General features: G+C 42.3%; 2 protein-coding genes across 2 annotated transcripts in view; one reads left to right on the top strand and one right to left on the bottom strand.

Moving 5' to 3' along the window:
- The window catches only part of XRCC6 (X-ray repair cross complementing 6), a 68,601-nt gene that overhangs the window by 9,260 nt on the left and 38,748 nt on the right, over positions 1–20,593 (top strand). The gene's annotated exons all lie outside the window — the stretch shown is intronic.
- Positions 2,938–20,411, bottom strand: DESI1 (desumoylating isopeptidase 1). Its single transcript, XM_006123975.5, has 6 exons — positions 20,026–20,411; positions 11,624–11,645; positions 9,987–10,056; positions 9,127–9,236; positions 7,747–7,869; positions 2,938–5,966 (listed from the first exon to the last, which is right to left on the bottom strand). The coding sequence occupies exons 1-6, from the start codon at positions 20,114–20,116 to the stop codon at positions 5,873–5,875; spliced, it is 510 nt and encodes a 169-aa protein (XP_006124037.2). The 5' UTR covers positions 20,117–20,411; the 3' UTR covers positions 2,938–5,872.

Below are 20,593 nucleotides of genomic sequence, written 5' to 3'. Positions count from 1 at the left end.
TCACTGAGAAAGTAGTACAGCAGTAGCAGTGCAGGGCCACAAATTTGTCTTGGCACTGGGTTTAATAGGAGGAGGCTACCCCAGGGTGAATGCAGGCTCCATGCCTAGGCTTCATTCTTGACATTTCTGAGACCAACACGAGGGCCTGTGCTGAACATAGCTTGTGGGGGGACCTGTCTCTCTAGGAAGTGGACTGGAAAAGAACTATCCTCATACAATGAGTTGTCCTGTGCACCTTAAAGATGAACAAAGATATAGGATCATGAGATTTTGTGGGTAAAATCCATTTCACTAGATGAGTTGAGTGGAAATACAGAATCCAAGATATGTACAGTAGGGAAAACAGTCTGTAAGGTGCCACAGGACTACTCATTGTTTTTTAAAGTTACAGACTAACATGGCTTCTTCTCTGAGACCATCTTCACACAGGCCACCAGAGCTATTGGAGGGTCACAACCTTCAGACACTGTTTCCCAGTCTGACTTTGCAGTAGTCGCACAGAGGCCTACAGTATGTTGTAGGGAATGTGAGTTACATAACCATGAAAAAAATAGCAGTGCCATCTAGAGGTAGTATGAGAATTGGCGCTGTGCCACAATTTCCCATCTTTCACTCCTGTAAACAGATGTCAGTCCAACTTCAGTCCTCAAAATCAACAGAGTTGCACAAGGGATTAGTTTGGCCTGTAACGGTCTTCCAAATCTGTCTCCCTTATATTGTTTTGGATATCTCTTTGCAAGAATCTATGGCAAGTGAGGATGTTAAGGACTAGCAAATGCTTATCGGTTAGTCAGTCGACTAGTTCAGTGTTTCTCAACCTTTTTTATAAAGTACCCCTTTAAAAAAATTAAGTAACCCCAGTACCTACAGTTTTCAGACACAACATTTTCTTCTACCATTGCAACACATTTGTTTAAACAACTTAATTGTAGCTGGGTGGGCGATGAAATGTTTGGGTGTAAAATGTACAAAACTAATAAAGTGTTGTAAAACTTAAAACAAAAATTCAGTTTTCTCCAAATTTCAGTTGTGTTGATGTACCCCTAAGGGTACTCTTACCACTGGTTGAGAAACACCGGACTAGTCGATTCCCACCCCCTTGCTGCCTCTATCAGATAAAGGCAGCAGTGGGGGGAGGGGGAGAAGGGTCATTTCAAAGGGGCAGCTGCAGCACACCTGATCTGTGGCTCAGCTGTGCAGTGCTGCCCTTTTAAAATACTGAAGCACTGTGGAGCCCGGGGATCAGCTGTGTGGCAGCTGCCCCTTTGAAACTCTAAGGTGGCATTTCAAGGGGGCAGCACTGTGGAGACCAGGGTCAGCTTGGGACTCCCCAGTTGATCCCAAGCTGGGGAGTCCCCTCTGACCTCTGGCTCCATGGCTTTGAAATGCACAAGAGCCCCCACTGGGGACTCTTTGTATGTTTCAAAGCAGGCACCAGCAGGCAGCCCAGAGTCAGTGGGACTTCCCAGCGGGGGCTCTTGTATATTTCAAAGGAGAAATATGAAAGTGCCTGTCAAGTAGTCCATGGAAATTCTGTCAATTAACTGCAATATAACATCCTTAATAGAATCCAAACTGTTTAGTATTAGGTGGCTAGAAGGAATGCTCACACCTCTCTCTCCTCCCTGCCCCCCCCCCCCCACTCCACACCTCCTTCCCCTTCTTCATCCCCTCTCCTGCAATAGGAATTTGCTTCCGGCTAAATATGTATTATGCAACACTATGTTTAATCATTCATAAGTCATCTGGGTTGCTTGTAAGGCTGCACTTGCTCTGGGCAACTTGTCCGTCATCCCATGGTTACTGAACACTTTGAAGCCTGAACCAAACCATCTGTTCAGACTATATTCTAGAGATCCCTTGAGAGGTTCCCTTTACAGCAGTTGCTGCAGGCCTAAAAGCAGTGTCCTGTAACTAGCAGCATGGATTGTTTGGCTGCTGTTCCCCCTTTGGCATAAGTGCCTGCCTTCTTTTAGGCTATTGCTGCTAGCTAATGTCTAAGAACAGCTTTCCCATGCGTGAATCTGCATTTGGTAACAAAGTAGCTAGTTATGCAACTGTAATCCAGACTCCTCTTGCACAAGTGCAATGTCCACTCTGATATTCTTTGTCCTTTAAAATATCAGCAGAATCCAGTTTCTTAGCTTTAAGGGGGAGAGGTGGGTATAATTATTCTGTCCCCACTGTGCTTTGAATTTATGTAAATAGATGTTTCAACATAATTTGCCTACGTTCTGAAGGTTGAACTGATTGCTAACTCAAATCAGGAAGGATTTTCTCCTTTTCCCTTAGAGCCATGTTTACAATAATGCAGCAATGAATGGGATAAGATAAGGTGAGTATTCCATGCAACTTCCTCCTACTTCTACAGAGAAAGCCAGGCAGTAGGCCTCCCTCTTATTTAAAAAACAAAAGACTTGGCTGATATCTTTCATTTTAAATGTTGAGATGACTTGAGTGGACTGAGGGAAGTTCCAGAACAGGCTTCCTCACCAGCCAGCCCCTCTTCTCCTCCTCCATCTTTCAACTCAGCTTACCTCCTTCTTTAGCAGGGATGATTGGGGAAGTTTATTCTTCCCTGTCCATTCAAGTGGAATGTTATGAGGGCATTTCACTCAAGTGAAGGCCAAAGAGCATCCCCTCCGCTCCATCCCGCTGATATTGTTAAGCAGCAGTGAGAGACTCTTCAAAATTGCATCAAGGAAAGTAACCCTGATGTAGGAGCAGGTTATGCATGGAAACACAATCCCCAAACTTGATGCTGCCTATAACCAGGCCAGCTCAATCAGAGTGAGGCAGCCACTACTCCCTTCAGTTTCACCAAATGCTGGAGCAATTTCCAACTTCACATCTTGGTAGTGGCAGAGAGTCCCTGATGGGACTTTAGTCACTTCTGGTTAGGAGCTATGTCGACATAAAAAGAAACAAAGAACAATGTACTATAGTTCTGTTTATTTTAACAGGGAAGAAACCAAACACCACTTTCTGCCTAGAGACATTATTTTCATGTAAAAATGCATCCCCTCTGTCCCGGCATTGTTCAGCAGCACTGAGGGGAACCCCAGAGATAGAAGACAGATACAAGAGTTGAGGCAAAGGGGTTCTGCCCTCTTCTAAGAAAAGATGGTCAGTTTCCCTGCCCCCTTGTTGGTCAGCTGGCTGAAAGTGCTTTACTTACATACACATACATATTTAATTCTCATTCTTATCATATATGCTTATAAGTGTGGCAGTAGAATGGATGGAATGCTGGGTATGCACATCTGCAATTTATACATAACTGCTGTCTGAGGGAGTGGGCTGCTAATAAGCCTATGGAACATCATGGGGGGCTCATTACATAACCATGTTAATTGGGTGGGGCAAAGAGGGCTCACTTTCATATAGCTCATTTATCAAGGAGTCCAGAGATAGTTTTGAACTGAGGCCTCTTTATGGATTCCTCCCAATAAGGAAACTGTAGCTGAGTGAAATTTTGTCCAGTAACTCTTTTTAAAAAAGTAGCAGCACTATCTCTGTACTAGGCTTAAGGGGATAGAGGGACAGCAGATTCTTAAATACATGAGGTGGATCTGTTCCCCTTCTCTCCTCCCTCTCAGCAAAGATGTAAAAGGTCCTGAAGTTTGCAGAGCAGTCAAGTAAGGTCCAGGCTCAAGCCCACAGCCTAGCTGGTAAGATACATTGCTAGGGCACATGCTGGTCTGCATTTACAAAAAATGAGATGGGGAAGGACTGGACTGGACTGGAAGACATACAGTATAGGAAAAAAGAGGCAGGCAAACACCTGTTTGTTGCTGCTTCTGGAGGAACAAGGAAAGAAGGGCTCTGAAAACATCTCACTTCAGAACAGTTTCTGCAGACTATGTATGTTCTGGGAATGTTTGTGCAAACCAGGATCTGTTTCTAAAGAGCATCTGCTCTACTGCTTACGTTTTACCCCACTTAGAGTCCAGATTAATCACAAATGAAGGGCTGAGGAAGAGGACTGTGATATTGTCACTTTTTGCTTGTAACGAAACACATTTTGGGTTGCATTAGGTATTGCCCTGCACCTTATATAGTTAAATACACATTATCAGTCTGACTTGATAACATTTTACACTTACTCTATACTTGTGTAAAGGACCGCACAACATGCAGGGCAATAGTAAATCTAAAACTAAAATCATCCTCTTCCTTCCAAACAGCAAGGACCACTTATAGTTGTTACTGAATAAATGCAACAGAAATAGTTCTCTAATGGATATCCTTTTGGAACAATAATCAAGGGTAAAAGGAGCCTAACAGAGCAAGGATACAATTGCTTTAGGATCCTAGGAAGTGGCCTGGGCACCTGTATGATTAGCGGTTGAGGCAGGTATGAACTAAGCTTAGAGCAGTTCTTTGCTCAGCAAAACACTGGGTAAACGGTTTTGCACATGAAAGGTCCTCTTATTGGCAGTGCATCAGCAACATTAGGGAAGTTCCAGTGACTAACTTTCTTGCATTGTCTTGAATACAGTCGCTGAAAAATCAAAGGAGGGAGCATATCTATGTTTGAAGGAAAGATAGTACCAAGTACCCCTTCTTTCCTTTCCCTAACCTCCTCCCCACAAGAGAGTTAAATGGAGAGGCCACAGTAATCTTAAATCAGGGGAGGTTATGGTTCTGAACCAACCCTTTGCCTATTGTTTAGCCCTACCCGCTTCCAATTATAGGTGTGTGTATTCCTTTAAGTGTCCCGGATGCCCTATGGAAAAGTGGAGAAGTTCTATTTAGAGACTGCTTTGTTTTTGTCTTGCTCATCTTTCTTCTTTAAATTGAGGAAATTTACATAGAAACTGGATATCTGCTCTTGCAACGCTGAACTGCTGACTATTTTCTTCACACTTTTAATTAGTCACCTGTAACATCATACTCGACTGCCATAAAAAGGATTGTGCTGGGACCTTAGTGCTTATATTGTGACTGCAACCAGATATCATAGACTGCAAACCTTGTATAATGCTTTTTTTAACTTGCTGTGCATGCCGCACTGGTTCAGCAGCACAAAAACAGGCCCCATGTAGAGGTAATCAGTTACAAGTATTCTGCACAGGGGCCTATGAGCTTGATGGCATGGGGAAAAGGAAAAGTTTCACTTCATTTTTCCCTGACTGAAAAGGATACCCATTTTTCAAGATGTCCTGTCCTCCATCCCCTAATTCTTGGATCCAGCATTACAAGGCTAGTGATGACACACTGCTACAGCCACCAACCAACTCATACCTTATGTCACTGAAGACTCCATCACTGACAGAAGTTTCAATGAGATGCTAGCAGGTTTTATTCACCTGGATGACTTTACCATTATGAGTGTTCTGACTAGGCTAGGTTAACTTCTCCACTTGAGCAAACATCACAACACTAATGGAATAGTTAGAAGGTTTTAATACTGGGGGGGACCCACTGCAGTATTACAAAACTCCCTGTATCTTCCTGTTACAGACTTCAGCAAATATCCCATAATATGGGTAGTGAAAAAGAAAAAATATGCAAGTCTGAGACTGCTAGACTCTTAAACCTCTGCCTCCCCTTGGCTACCTGAAACTGAATCCATTCTCCTTAGAATTAATCCCCACATCTCCAGCCTGGGGGCTATTTTAGAAAGTATCAGTGTACTCAGACAAGACAACCTTAATAAGTTAGAATAATGGTATTAGAAATGATGGCAATCTTTTTGGTAGCGCTGTCCCACATGCAACCTGATAAATCATCTCCCCAGGAATTCTGAAAAAACATCCTGTCATTTCCTTGGAGTCAATGTTGATGTGAAATTATAAAATAGAAATCTGCTAGATTTTTGTTTAAAAAGGAAAAGCCTGGTGAAACTAGGCACATCCATCCACTCGTGTTAGCTCTGTCCATTATGTCTGCGGAAGGTATTCCCACCAGGTGGCTGGATCTGGATAGAGTCCAGGAGAGGCCTCAAAGCTTGTCCAAAAGGTCTGAGGTGACAATGAAATAAAAAAACAACAAAACATGTTTATAGATCTCAAAATGTTTATACTATATATATACTAGTATCTTCTCATTGTACTCTGGAAATACAGCCACCTCTGAAATAGAATGAGGTAGCCTTTATAAAGGCAACTTCATAAAGTTCTGTTATTCAGTGAGTTACTTTAAATTGGTTTAAATTAACCAGTTAAATAATATTTGCCACAGCAGCAACTTTAAATGCTTGTTCAAACTCTGGTTTTCCTTTCAGCCTGTTCCTTGAAACATTAAGTACTTAAAGTACTCTTAAGATAGCAGTACCCTGATACAGGCTGGACCTAACTGGTCCTGGATAAGGGATTTTTCTGGACTGGGGAGGTAATTTTAGGCCCCATGCTGCTGCCCTCCCCTGCCGTGGACTTCCTGGCTCTCCCTACAGCCCAGCTGAGCCATGCGCTGGCTTCCAGCCCCCTCTTGCAGCCCAGCTAAGCTGCACGCCAGCTCCTGGCCCCCCTCGCAGCCCAGCTGAGCCGCGTGCCGGCTCCTGGGCCCCAGCCCTCTGCAATGTGCTAGGAATCTCTGGTCTTGGAACATCCATGGTCATGCTGAACCACGGATATTGCTAGACTAGAGAATCATCCTAGATTTTAGAGCCAGAACCTGTACTAACTTTTAGTAATTTATCTACTTAATGGAAAACTACATTGCAAAAATCACTTCATCTAAGTGTCAAACACTATTCAATAGTGAAGTAGTAGTGTATCCAACTGATGCTCTTTAGAGAAAGTTAGGGAGGCAGAATCTCAAATCTGACATTCAAAATTGGCCAGAAAGACAGTGACCGTCATCAATAATCTTGGAAAAAGAGCCACGGGATCGCTAATGGTCACAACTATCCAAACCTTAAATATTTCATCTGAAAGATGGCATCTGACAACAGAACAATCTCTAGCATGCCTGTACAACAATGGATCAGTATTCACTGATTAATCCCTACAGAATCCTGTGACATCTGAGTTTTCCTTGAAGGTCTCCTATTCAAGTTTACAGTGGATCTGTCTTTGCTTAGCTTTGTTTATAGACCAGTATAGAAGAAACTGTTCTACCAACCAACCTGTGTGTGTCAATCAGGTATGGTGCAGTTTGTGAGAAGAGGAGAACTGGATGCTGCAGTTCCAAACATCTGCCTGGGCTCTCCATACTGACTCAACTAAAGGAACATACCAAGGGAGTCTGAGTAGCCTCTGAGAGAGTTCTAAAATCTTAGTTGTGACAAGAAGGGATGTTATAGAACTTTCACTTATCTCCTCTCTTCTGCTTCCTCTCCTTCCATCCAGGCCTTGCTTTTAAAAGTGTCTCAAAAGCAACCTTAAAGTTTCCCCTCCCTTAGGGCACTGTGGAAAGCCTCAACATAGTGATGGTCCTCCGGGGCAGGAAATGTGACTCAAAGAGGTACTAGTATCTGTAGCCACTGGCTTTAAAATGGCTCTGACCTCGTATATAGCTTGTCAAGTGATAGATAAAAAAGCCCATGAGGAGGCAGTTAGTTTACATCCATTGATGGCAGAAGAAAAGAACAATTTTCCACCTTTCCCCTGTGAAAAGAGTGCCAGTCATGTCTGTGGGGTGGAGACTGTCAGACACAAATTCCCAAATAAATGAAGTGGCATTCTCCCCCTGATAACAGCAGGTACCAGTCCTCATCTAGAGCTTACTAGATGTGACAGGAAATATTCAGGCATTAGCATGAAGCAACATACTACACACAGAAGCAAAGACTGTACTCACGTGGAAAGGACTTCAGATGGAAGGTCAGTGATGTAGGAAGGTATCTTTCTTCCTGTCAGGAACTGTGCCACTTCATTACTAAAGGTATTGCAGTTGTGTTCAAAGAGGTTATAAGACTCTCCTCTGTACCCAGGAAAGGAGTTCAAACACAGGAATAAATACAGCAAGAAAAAGTCAAACCAGTAATCAATTATATAAGCACCCTTTATTCTAAAGAACCCTAAAGCAATTTAGACAACACACAGAAGCCCCTTCCTCTCAAACTCAGCTAAGTTTGGGATGGAACATGACAGCCATTCCACATCACTGACACTACACAATAGCCTTTTGGTGAAGTGAGGACCAAATTTTTTGCCTGAAGTTACAGAAGAAATAGTAGATCGGAGTAATTGCTGAGGCTGGAATTTCACTAGGACACTAAGTTTATTGTTAAATAGTTTTGTGAAAAGTGCTCTGGGTTTGCTAATGAACACAAAAAAGTCAGAACTAGGGATGTTAAATTTCAATTAAATAAGCAAATAGTTGATGGGATTTTCTTCGACTATTTGATTAGTTGATAAGAACTAGCGCGTTCCACCTTTGTGCATTTCAAAGATTGAAACGCTGCGTGGAGCCTGGGGCCACAGGGAGTTCCCCACTGACCTCAGACTCCATGTGGGCGCTTCTGATTTGAAATGTACAAGAGCCCCAGCAGGGGCTCTTGTACATTTCAAAGTTGGCTGCCACTGCGGCCCTACCGCCTCCCACAGAACTAGAGCTGGGGGCAACCAGCTTTAAGCCAGCTCCCTCCAGCACCTCCACCACTTTCCCCCCCTTCTGTCTCTTTTTGATAGAGGCAGCAACTAGTCAACTATCCAATAAGCTTTTGCTATTGGATAGTCTACTAGTCAATTAGTTGCTTACATCCCTAGTCAGAACCTTTGTTTTCAATATCTGAAAGATGGCAGCTCCAGCACAAATGCTTCAGTAGTGACTTGCAGGGTAAAAATCGCTACTGAACCAACACTATTTCCTCCATCACTTACATCTTCCATGATTTCATCCAATACCTACCAGGCAAAACTTTGTTCGCTGTCAATAACCAATAGGGTTCAAGATCCAGTGATGCAGGCATTCTAACAGAATGCTTTTCCAGCTTTTCTAAAGGCCTGGATCCACCCAAATGTTCCGTAACTTGCAAGTGATCATGTGCCAGTTCTAGCCTCATTATTACTTTTATTAATTGGATAGTACTAAATGGAATAGTAGGCACGTGAAGCATTGTGTTAGTGAGACAGGCCCCAGAATCCCCCCACAATTTTCTCTTTCTTTCTATTTTTTTTTTTTTTTTTTTTTTTTTAAACACAGAAATGTTACAACCAAATAAAAGCTGCAACTCACCGGAACATGGATTCTCCTAGTGAGGACAAGTATTCCAAGAAAATTTCTTCTGTAACTTCTGTGCTTCCCAGGTCTACAACTGAATCTGGGGGCCCAAGCAATGTCCCTCCCTGTGAAAAACACAAACAAGAGACGATGCTAGAATGGATTTTGATGGAGTACTCCAAGGGTATTCCTGTAGTCCAGAATGATTCTGACATAATATGGTTTGTCCAGGAGCAATGAAAGGAATTACAGTATCCAATTCAGAGCAAACTATTCAGTCCTCCGCTCTCCTCTGTTACAGAATGAGGGGTGCAAGACACGTCATCGGGCTTATTCTGTAGCTTGCTGCTGAGTACTCCATGTTCCAGAAGTGTGGGGCAGACCTATGTTTTAAGGGGCTTTCAGAAGATTAACTTTAGGCTCAGACTACCCGAGAACTAGAGAGAATGTCAAGGTAGTCAGTGTGTGTGTTTTAAATACTGTGAATCACCAAGATCAAAGTGTAAAAACCCTCAATTTAGAACAACCAATGAAGCTTTGCGTAGCTGAGTTGCAGGAAGCTTCTGCCTTCCCAGAATGCTGAGCGCAGGGAGCCCAATAGTTTGTTTTGAACTCTGGCTGGTGTAAACCTTAACTTATGGTTGGGACCAAACCCATTATGCAGGTTTTATTTTCCCCAGTTGACCTGTCAGCATGGTCTTCAGTACCTAACCTGGCTGCATCAAGCAATCTTTTAAGACTAAATAAGCTTATGTACTTTTCCTAAAGAACAAACACAGGGTGTTCTTGATTAGAGAAAGTAATCTTCATCAAGAAACCATTTGGGAAGAGAAAAGAATAGAGTTAGGAAAAAGTCTCAGGAAGGTTGAACTTACAGGTGCACAGCTGGAAATCCCACCACTGCCATAGAAGAACTCATCCTTATGGACAATTATGGAAGTGTGCCTGTTGAGGGAGGGCAAGGAGACATGAAAAGAAAGCCATATGAAATGAAGAGGAAGAAATATTTAAACCAGCATATAAACCACTCATAAGAGTGGATGAAAAGTTACAACTGTAGTACATGTTGCCTAAGGTATTATTGAAACAAATAATTTAGTAATAGTCGAGAAAAAATTAAGGCCCTTCTATGAGTGGGAATAATGTCTATTGGGTCACTAACTAGAAGAAAAATGGTCATGTTGGTTATAGAGATGTTAAAGGTTAACTAGGAAATGGGTTAACCAGCAAGCATATGTCTTACCAGCATGCTTACCAGCTAACCTGAAACTCCCCCTGCTAACATCTACCCAGTCAACAGGGCCACAGCGGATCTGGAACAGCCCTCGCTGTCCACAACTTGGCCATGGTGGGGAAGGAGCAGCACCTGCCTCCTGCGAATGGAGAAGCAACAGCCCCCACCAGTCAGTGGTTAACCAGTTAAACAAATAATTTAACTCAGTGGTCCCCAACCTTTCTGGGCTTCCAAGCGCCTGGGGGCGGGGCCACGCATGTGCCGCGTGCCCGGGGCTGAGGCTGCCCACGTGCCCTGCGCCAGGGGGCAGCACCGCATATGTGCCGCACGCCGGGGGTGGGACTGGCTCAGATGATTTGGCGGGCGCACATAAATGCCCCGGCGGGCACCAGAGCACCCGCGGGCACTGCGTTGGGGACCACTGATTTAACTAGTTAACTGTTCTGGGCAGTTTTTACATCCCTAATTGGTTAACAAACCTCATGCTACACTGCAGATGGGAGAGAATGACTCAACCAGCACCACCATGATACTCAGATAGCAGAAGGCATGAGAGAAGACCCTCCAACAGTTGCCCTTTTCCAGCAATATGCTTTGAGGGACAAAACTTCCCCTGTGAATTAAAAACTTGGGAAAGGTTGGGGCATGAATTGCCCAGAGTCACCATATGCAGAGAGGATGGCTGGATGATGGGAACTGAAAAAGGGTTGAACAGTGAGTGGGGCAGCTGGATGAGGAAGGGCAGTGGTGGCTGACTAGTGAGGGAAGATAGACATTGGCCAAGGGAGTGTTTAATCCTGGCTGGAGACTTTAGTGAATTGGGCATCAATTGGAAAACATATTTTCTAACAAGAGGTACACATAACTACTATGAAACCATGCAGTTCTATTTTTGTAACCTTTGTCTGCAGTCATCCTATTTCTGCACCTGCTGTTGGTGCGCTCACGTCTACAATCAGAACCTAAACTGTTTGGGCAGAGACAATGTCCTCCTATGATTGAAAAATACCTAATACATTTTGGGTGCTACTGCAATAAAATATGTAATAACAATTATTGTTTGCATTGAGGTCCATTGGCACGAATTGAAAGCAGACTTGCACAATACCTAACACAATGCTATCGATCTCTCTCCCACTAACTCTAAAAACTTTCAGGAAGTACCTCAGTCTCTGTTCAGCACAGGTATGTTCCTTCAGATCTAAAACATTTATAATACCATACTGAAAATGGTACCCAGTGTCTAACACATTATGCAGGTTAAATCTAGTCACTTACCAGATTCCATCTAGCTGTTTCCCTGTAGGTAGAGAGAAGGAGAGAGTCATTGGCAACTTCCTTTACACAGCTCAGTCTACTTGCTGTCATTCACCCATGTATCTCTCACCTATTTCCATATCTTGCTTTAACCCCAAACTGCAAGTTTAGTGCCAAAGTTATATTTTTCTAAAGTGGTGGTTCTAACAAGAGATATGCATACATTTGGGGGGACGCAAAGGCGTCCCCGCTATAAGCTGCCCTGGTATACATCCGTTCCACACTAAAGTCATTGACTCTTGTAGGAACTGATGCGTTATAAGTCCTCCATTTCCCCTGCTCTTAAGTTGCGCAAAAAACCCCCAAAACAAACCAATTTGTAGAAATGGAAGTCAGCCATGGAAAAAAATTGCTCGCTTTAAGTTGTTTTCCTATAAGTCCAAGTTTTTTGGAACGTTTCTTAGATTTATAGTGAGGACGACCTGTACGTTAAAACGATCTAGTAAAGTCAGTACAAAGTAAGATTTCATAGACAATTGTTTATGTTGTTCTGTATACTAGATACTGAAATGTAGGTATAGTATGTATATTTAAATTGATTTATTTTATAATTATATGGTACAAATGAAAAAGAAAGCAATTTGTCAGTACTAGTGTGGTTGTGACTTGTATTTTTATGTCTCATTTTATGAGCAAGAAGTTTAAGTAAAATCTGGGGGTACGTAAAACAAATCAGATTTCTGAAATGGGTACAGTAGTCTAGGGAGATTGATAGCCAGTACTGCAAAGGATCCGAAAAACAGCCTTTTTTTCATTTAGTTATGATGCCAGTGAATGGTGCCACATTTTCTGCATTGGTGACTTAATTTATCTGTTTACTTGCATGAGGAATTGGCAATGCCACACTTCCCTGCCAACATACAGAGTCCTAATCCTGAATGGGTCTGCTTCTTAGGCAAAGACGAGAATGCCATTTCAGAAGCCCAGTCAGTCTTTGGTCTCTAACGGTGTGTCTACACAGAGAAGTTATTTCGGAATAACGGATGTTATTCCGAAATAACTATGGGAGCGTCTACACAGCAATTATGTTATTTTGAAATAGTTTCAAAATAACAGATGGCTTATTCCGACTTCTATAAACCTCATTCTATGAAGAACAACACCTATTCCAAAATAGCTATTTCAAAATAAGGCGTGTGTAGATGCTCCACTGCTAATATTTCAAAATAGCCCCTCACCAGGGCTATTCTCTCTTATTCTATGCTGGAATAGCTTATTCAAAATAACTGTGCAGTGTAGACGTAGCCTAAGATTACCAAAAAAGATGCTCAGTTCGTACCAGCTGTACGAGTAGTTTCATACCAATTTTACATAGGCCATTATAGAAACATCATATAATAATTAAATTTCCCTTTTCAATCACTACCAATAAAGGGACAGATTGAAACTGGTGACTTAGAGGTGAAGGATCTGTAGTTCATTCCCAATATCTCTTCTCAAAAATATTAAGTATGGGGCTGAAATTTAAATGGGTTTTAAAATTATAATTACCAATTTTCAGTTGTTTTTAATATACCGTCTTATCCAGTTTGTGAATTCAGCCAGCAGCCACAGTTAAAGTTTTCTTGTTGCAAAGAAAACTGAATTCAGAAAATGAAATGAAAAAAACCCAACAACTTTGGTCTCAGCTCATTTTAGGAATGTTAAATATCGGTTAACTGAATGGTCAAGTAACCTCATGAATTCTTATTGGTTACTTGACTAGTCTATAGTCCTTTGCCCCATTCCTGAGGAGCCCCCTGCCACTCCATGCTGCTGCCTCTGTATCAGAGGCAGCAGCGCAGGATGCCAGGCGGGAGCAGGTCTGTGAGGGGAGTCAGTTTTAAAAAACCAGCTCCCCTCGCGGACCAGCTGCCTGTCACCCTGTTCTGCTGCCTGATATAGGAACAGCAGTGTGGGTTGCAGCAGCCATTGTCCAAGGGGGTCTGAGCTCCCAGACCCGGCGCAAGCTGGAATTGAGCTGGGCTGTCTGTCCGCCTAGCTTCTAATACACTTTAATCACAGAGCTGCAGCAGGGTTAGGTCTCAGGCCTGTCGCAAACCAGGACTGAGCTGGGCTGCTGGCCAACCTGCTAAAAAATTTACTGGGGGTGGTGGTGGAATATGTGTAGTCTATAGCACTAACCAATAAGTTTTTGCTTATTGGTTTATCGACTACAGTATTACACCCCTAGCTCATTTAGAAACATGGAAATCTTCTGCCTCAGTAAGCTAATTAGAAAGCGACTATAAACCAATACATGGAAATTTATTTGAATCAATGAAAGAGGAGTTGGAGAGTGACAATGGATAATTATATATATAGCGTCTATTCTTACATTTGTACATCACCCAACATAATTGGACCCCTATGTGCATTACTAAAGATAAATAATAATTTATTTGAAAGAGAACCCAATAATGTGTCCCTTTCAAAGATGAACTGTATAACTTTTAAGAAACAGGATAGGATAGCTTAAAAAGTTACAAATATTTACATCTTGAAACTAAATATAAAAATAACTTCCTCCTTCACTCAAGTCAGGAACATAGTTCAGAATTCAGTGTTTTCTCTGGAAACTGGTGATGTCTCTGCCTAAAAGCAGTACAGATAACAAACTTCAGCTGTTAGTTTATAGAGAGAATTCTGGCAGCAAGTTTGAGAAGAAGGAACTAGTTTTCTACAATGGAATTTTTCTATGGTAATTCTCTCTCAAAAACTTGCTCTGTTAAACCGAGAGGATGTCAAGATAAAATGTTTTAAATCATTCTTTACATGTGTTAATGCCTTAGATTCCTAAATTGGAAATGTTTTTAAAATCAAGTTCTCATCACTACAGGTTGAACCTCTCAAATCCAGAACTCTCTCATTCAGAAACATTTATCATCCAGAATTATTTTAGTTAGCCGGATGTCCACTTTTCATGGGTGTGGCCAAGTTTCTCATGATCCCATAAAGTCTGTTTACAGTCACCGGTCCTGGCTCTCAATGTTGTGTGCTGTTATTTAGCTCGAATATACCCCCAAAATATCAGAATTAAGCACATTTTGACAGTAAGTTGCTTTTTTACAAAATTTACTAATTTAGGGCTAAGCAATTTGATAGACTTTTAGGCACCGATTCAACAAGATACTTAAGTATATACATATCTTTAAGTATGCACACATTTAAATATTTTGCAGAATCAATGTCTAAGTGATTTGGGAGCCTGCATAGTTTGTTTTTTTACTTTATTTTTCAAAAAGTTTTCTGTTTCAAATAGCTATCTTGCCAAACTAAACACTATTTATGGGGGCAAGAGAATAGGTTATACTGTAGGAATTTGAAGAATTACTAGACTTTATTTACTTTATTTACTTATTCTATGACTAAGCTAGGACAGAGACTCATAGGTAGGACACAAGGTCACTTTTAGAGTAGAAACTGAGCCTGTATAATTTTAGAATCTAATCAAACCAGATTACTTCCATGCCTGGGTTTATCCAGAAGGCCAAGTAGTGGGAAGATTAGATGGCTGGGAATACATCTTGTGAGTACAGTTAATTTATTAATATTGAGGTTTAGGGGATAGTGTATGCACGTACAGGTTTTTAAAATCCCAAATAAAAGTGGAGTTTGTCTGGATTAATCAAAGCCAAATGCAGGGTACTGGTGATAACATGAAAGGATTATATAAGGAGACAGCTACTACTCAGGATACCAAACAGCCAGACTGTGATGCATATCTGGCACCTACACTGGCACAAAACAGAACAACACCTGTTCCCTCAGTTGGATGGCAAGGAAATAAAATGCTATTAACTTCAGCATTTTTAGTCACTTAGAAAATCCACCCCGGTTCTGAAAGACTATTGCCCTACTTAGTCAAACTACAGCATAATGCCAACCAAGGGAGTGAAGAGTCTGCATCTTAGCCTCAATCCCAGAGGTGGCTGAGTGTGTTGGAAAACAGGGTGTGTGGGAAAAGAATGGAGTATTTCATTTGCAAATAATCCTCTTTAGCAGATGCTTTGAGACAAAGCGATACAGTATTGCTCAGTAACCATCCTGCTCTCTTGAATCATGAGAAACTGAATGGTGAATAAGAGAGAAAAGGCGGGAGATAACTGCCACTTAAATTGGACTATCCCCAGCTCACAGAGTCTTTACGGCTAGGTGGGGTGGGAAGGATAGTAATGCTGGTTGAATATTCCCTTGAGAACAGTTCCAACTAATGTATACTCCTGACTGATTTTCACAGTGACAGCTTTTGCCGCATGCTGCAATTTAGTGTTCCATTCATACAGGATCCCATGCATACACATCTCACCCATGAGTCAGTGCCATCAGTTCAGGTATAGGAGGGGGGCAAGTTAGAAGAGGCCTTGAATATCTGAACATTTTATTTGGATAGGCCCCTGAAAAACTTGTGCCAGTGCTGAAGAGATGGTACATTAATCCTCACCGTGGATCTCTCTTTATATCACAGAAGCTTGTCCATAATCAGTGTGTTAGAAACAGCTCAACTTCCACTTCTCTTTTGCCCTCACCCCTTCTTGGAAGGATAAAACCAAACATCCAAAGAATGTAACTGCCACTTCTTTCCCATTAGTGAACATTTTGTATTGTACTGTTTTAAAGTCAATTTAGTTGGATATGCTAAACTACTCAAAGCACATCCCAAAGGCTGAAGGAAGAGCAACAGAAGACAGCAAATTAGATGTATGTGCTGTCCAAAAGTGCAACAGCATTTAAGGAGGGTGATAATCCCAAGATGCTGTAGAAACTACACAGTGTCTAGCAGATTGGAAGGAAATTCAGGGAAGAGCAACATCAAAAAATAGACCAAGGGAAGGAAATCTGTATGTGGCCAAAGGATATGATTAAGCCACTATACCATCTGTTTCAATAATGCTATGGAAATCTAGAATTGTCCAAGCATTCAGCTACCTTATAGAACTTTCTCTAAATATCTGAGGGATGAGAGACTGATTCTTGAGCTTGGTACTGATTCATCTTAACACAGTACCCATTAGTACTTCAGGATTCCTCGAGCCTGTCTGAAATTGGCAGGCAATTATGTCTTTGCTGCAATAGGCTCTGTGATACAGAATCTGCTTCCCTTTGCTATTCATCTCATTTCATTCTTTCCTTCATCTAAAACACCTTAAGAACTTTTTGGTCCTCTATTTGTCACTTTACATTTAAAAAAGAAATTTTTTTAAAAATGAAAAGGATTTGTATTTTAAGGAGGTGGCATTATGAAGAATCATATCAAAGAAAGAGGTGAAAGTCACATTGTTAGAGTTAAACTGGGTAAAGCAAAGAAGATACTAAAAGGTGTAATCCTGGATTGACTAGGGATGATGAGGATTTAGAAATAAATAATCTAATAAATTATTTCTAATTTTTATCTGTTTTTGTATTCCATGATGCTTAAGAGTCTCACATCTTAACTTCTTTAGGCTACAAAGAAACAAAAGCTATTAACTCTATGAGATCCTCCTATAAAAGTCAGTCTGAGTAATGCCAAAAGAGCTTTTGTGACCACTTAAAAGGGGAATGGGGTGTATTTAAGGGAAAGAAGACACTTTTCCCCATGTGCTTACTTTGGGGATATCTATGGAAAACCACTGAGGTCAGCTATGGCAATGGGGAGCTCGCACTATTATCACTCAAAGAATAAAAACCAAGATCTTATTAGACAATCTAATCACAAAATATATATGATTCTAAATATTCTGTAGTTTGCCTTGTCACTGTCACCAAGCAGCCTAGTGGGCTTTATTCCCAGAACTCATTACAATTTGTCCAATCTCAGCTAGTTATTAACCATCACTAGTAAGCAATCAGTACTTTCCACACAACTGTGAACTCTGTTCCAATTTGTAGGTTTTCTCCTCCTTTCTGCAAACTCCTACAAACTTAGATCTGTTTTTCAAGCACGATGTTTTGCAATTAGTTGGTATTGTGAAAATCATAACATATGTCTTATTCTTTACTTAATTTTTTCCCTCAATAGTAAGTGCTAAATGCCTCATGCAGAAACTCAGAAAGTAGCAAAATACAGTACTAAGACTGGTACCCTATGTCATACCAGGGTTAGAATACTTTGATTTGGTCTATATATGAATTTGCATTGTAATAACAAAAGACATGAACGAACATGTTTAGTTTTCAGTACAAGCCTGTGGGTAGACACTTATTCCAAAATAAGCATGGCAAAAGTTGATTTAGCTACATTTTCCTCACATTTGCAATTATTTAACTAAATGTGTGTATAAACTAGGCTTTAGAATACTATTTATATTCCCCCCCCAGCCCAAGATAAAACAATCACTATTACAAGAGAAAGTTTCACCCTTGCTGGTACAATGGAAGAGAGTCTGAAGAGAGAAATAAGTCTCTTATTACTTTGAAGGTATTCAGTGGCTGAGGACAATGGACTGCATGCCTCTTAAAACTGCTGCTTCTGTCTGTCATATATAGACAGAATTGCTTAGGATCTCAAACTTACAAACTCATTGTTAGCATATGAGTTTGCATGCTGAATACAATGCAGGCTTTCATTTTTTATTTTTAAAAAGCCACAGGAAAGCATAACATCCTTCTCTTAGGACAAGCAGATGACATTACTGCCCGCCATTCACACAGTCCATAGGGCAATACAGTTGGTGAAGCAGCTGGGAAGGCTGATCTCATACACTGTTAGCTGGACATCTGATGGACTCTGTAAAAGAAAGTTTATAGGTCTTCCTCTTCCTAGAAGGCTGCTTCAAACTTCAGAAACTGCACACAAGAGCTTCAATTCCTCAGATTCATTAAACCATTGATCAGTTGACAAAGGACAAGTTCTTGGTAAGAGAGTTGACAGTGAAAGCCATAAACTATTTCAGCCAGACTGGAAGGCTAGGTGATCTAGTCTACACCACAAGCAGGAGTCTCAGTTCAGTATCAACCAGTTAGAGATCAGTGATATTGCAATGGGTGAAAATCTTTGTTCCCATTCAATCTTTCCCATAAGGAAAGTCCTTATGGTCAGGAACCAGTTTTCCACTCATACCAAAGGGAAACTGAAATTATCTCCCATAGTCCCATTTTAAAAAGTTATAGACAAAGGAGTAAAACACAATCCTTCACACACTACACCTACTAACAGATTTTAACCAGCTGTATAGGGTCATAAAATGGTTTGTTACAAGGACAGAAAGTTCTGTCTCAATGTCAACAAGTATACTTGCTAACTCAAAGAATAAAATTTCAGAGAAGAAAATACTAAAGAGAGCATCAGTTTCACAAGCCCAACCAGTGTTCAGTTCCTGTCTGGTACAAAATACCCACCCTGTACATCTTTTCCAGTCCCTCAAAGTAGTTTGTCCGATTAGTAACTCCTAGAACAGAGAAATTTCCTAGTGGAGAGCTCATATAACAGACCTACTTTTTGGCAAGTTCCATAACAACCAAGTAATCCTCACAACAAACTATTTTAAAACTGAAGATACTGTCTGTTTTTCCCCATGCACATTTTAATAGTTACTTATGCCCCTAAATTCACCACACCTGGAAGAAAGTTATGGTACACTTTGGGTGTCAGCAAGTTGGGTACAATTGATCTGATCCAGGACAAAAACGCTTCCAAAAGTTTGACCTCACTCATCAGCCAAACTGATATGATTAAATTTACCATATTAAAGTTGGTAATGGAGCATTTCAAAAGATTAGCAAAGGGGCTCCACCTCCTTTACTCATAAAGTTCACACCTATAGATCCGAGACAGGAAGATCTAAGATTGTTTGTGAGAAAGCTGTCAAGTAGTAATCATACACTTCCAGGAGCTACTCTTTAGATGCATGAGTGTAATAATATAGTGCAGCATTTTACTTGGGATGCTGCCCAAGGTGCTGTTCAGTACTTCTACAACAGAACTTTATAAACTGCTTGAAAATAAATATCTATAGTCCAGCATATTCTAAAACAGGATCAGTACCACCCTAACATGATTTTATCTGCAGTGTTGCACCGTTAGGATCTGGGGAACTTACTGTGCCGTCAAAAAGGAGAGGGAGGGGGGAATCCATGCTGCCTTGAAAATCTGTTTTTATAAAGGCCGGGCCACTGCCCCTCCCCCCGCTTTATAATCACGATGATCAACTCCATGTCCATTCGGGGGGGGGGGGGGAGCGCTCTGCTGTTGCCTGCACTTTGGCGGGACATGCATGACTGCGCCTCGGGAAGCTGCCCAGTGACTAGCCTCCAGAGCAGCCGAGGAGCCGCCAGGACACTCCCTGCAGGGCACAACCGTCCCGTCCCCCCGCTTCCACCTGCCCGGGCCACCGCTTCCCCTCGCCCCATCCTGCGGCCTCGCGGGCCCCTCCCCACCGCCCTGCCTCGGACCGGCCCCTTACCCAGCATGAGGGGGCTGAGGCGCCGGGCCATGCCCTTGGACAGGTCGTAGACATAGAGCTTCACCGGGTGCAGGGCGGGCGTCGACTCCATGGGGGGACGGGCCCCTGGCGGTATAAGGGCCTGAGAGGGACTAGGAGGCTCCTTGTCCGGTGGAGGACGGGGGGGGGGGTGCGGCCAGGGGGAGCCCGTCCGGCCCCGTTACTCCTGAGTCCACACCAGCGGCGGCGGCACCAACTGTGAGGTGACAGAGGAGGCGGAAGGAAAAACGCTCTTTCTGCGCATGCGCCACAGCCATAGACCGGCCGGGCGGGCGGCTAGTCACTGTGCCGCGATGGAACCCGGCGCCGCTATGGAGGCGGAGCTACAGATAGAACGGGGTGAGGCTGTGCCGTTAGGAGGCGGGGCTTTTGCTACGGGGAGGTGTTACTTCATCAGGCGGTGCAAAAGGAAAGGGGGGCGGAGTTAAGGGCGGGCCCGTTATTGGCTCTGTGAGGGGAGCTTTTTCTGGGCGGTGAGTGGGCGGGGCTGTAACCCAGAGCTGAGCTGCCGGTGCTGGGGGAGGGAATA

The sequence above is a fragment of the Pelodiscus sinensis genome, chromosome 1 (assembly GCF_052426305.1).
Source record: "Pelodiscus sinensis isolate ZL-2025 chromosome 1, ASM5242630v1, whole genome shotgun sequence".
In the NCBI taxonomy this organism is placed as follows: domain Eukaryota; kingdom Metazoa; phylum Chordata; order Testudines; family Trionychidae; genus Pelodiscus; species Pelodiscus sinensis.
This window is presented reverse-complemented; position numbering and strand designations above follow the sequence as displayed.

Excerpts from the sequence above, each read along its gene's own strand:
- DESI1 (XM_006123975.5), bottom strand. The coding sequence starts at position 20,116 with ATGGAGTCGACGCCCGCCCTGCACCCGGTGAAGCTCTATGTCTACGAC. Across the intron at positions 11,646-20,025 it reads CCTCAGCCCCCTCATGCTGG|GGAAACAGCTAGATGGAATC; the intron begins GTAAGGGGCCGG and ends CTCTACCTACAG. Across the intron at positions 5,967-7,746 it reads CCATCTGAAGTCCTTTCCAC|ACCTTTTGGACAAGCTTTGA; the intron begins GTGAGTACAGTC and ends TTGTCACCTCAG.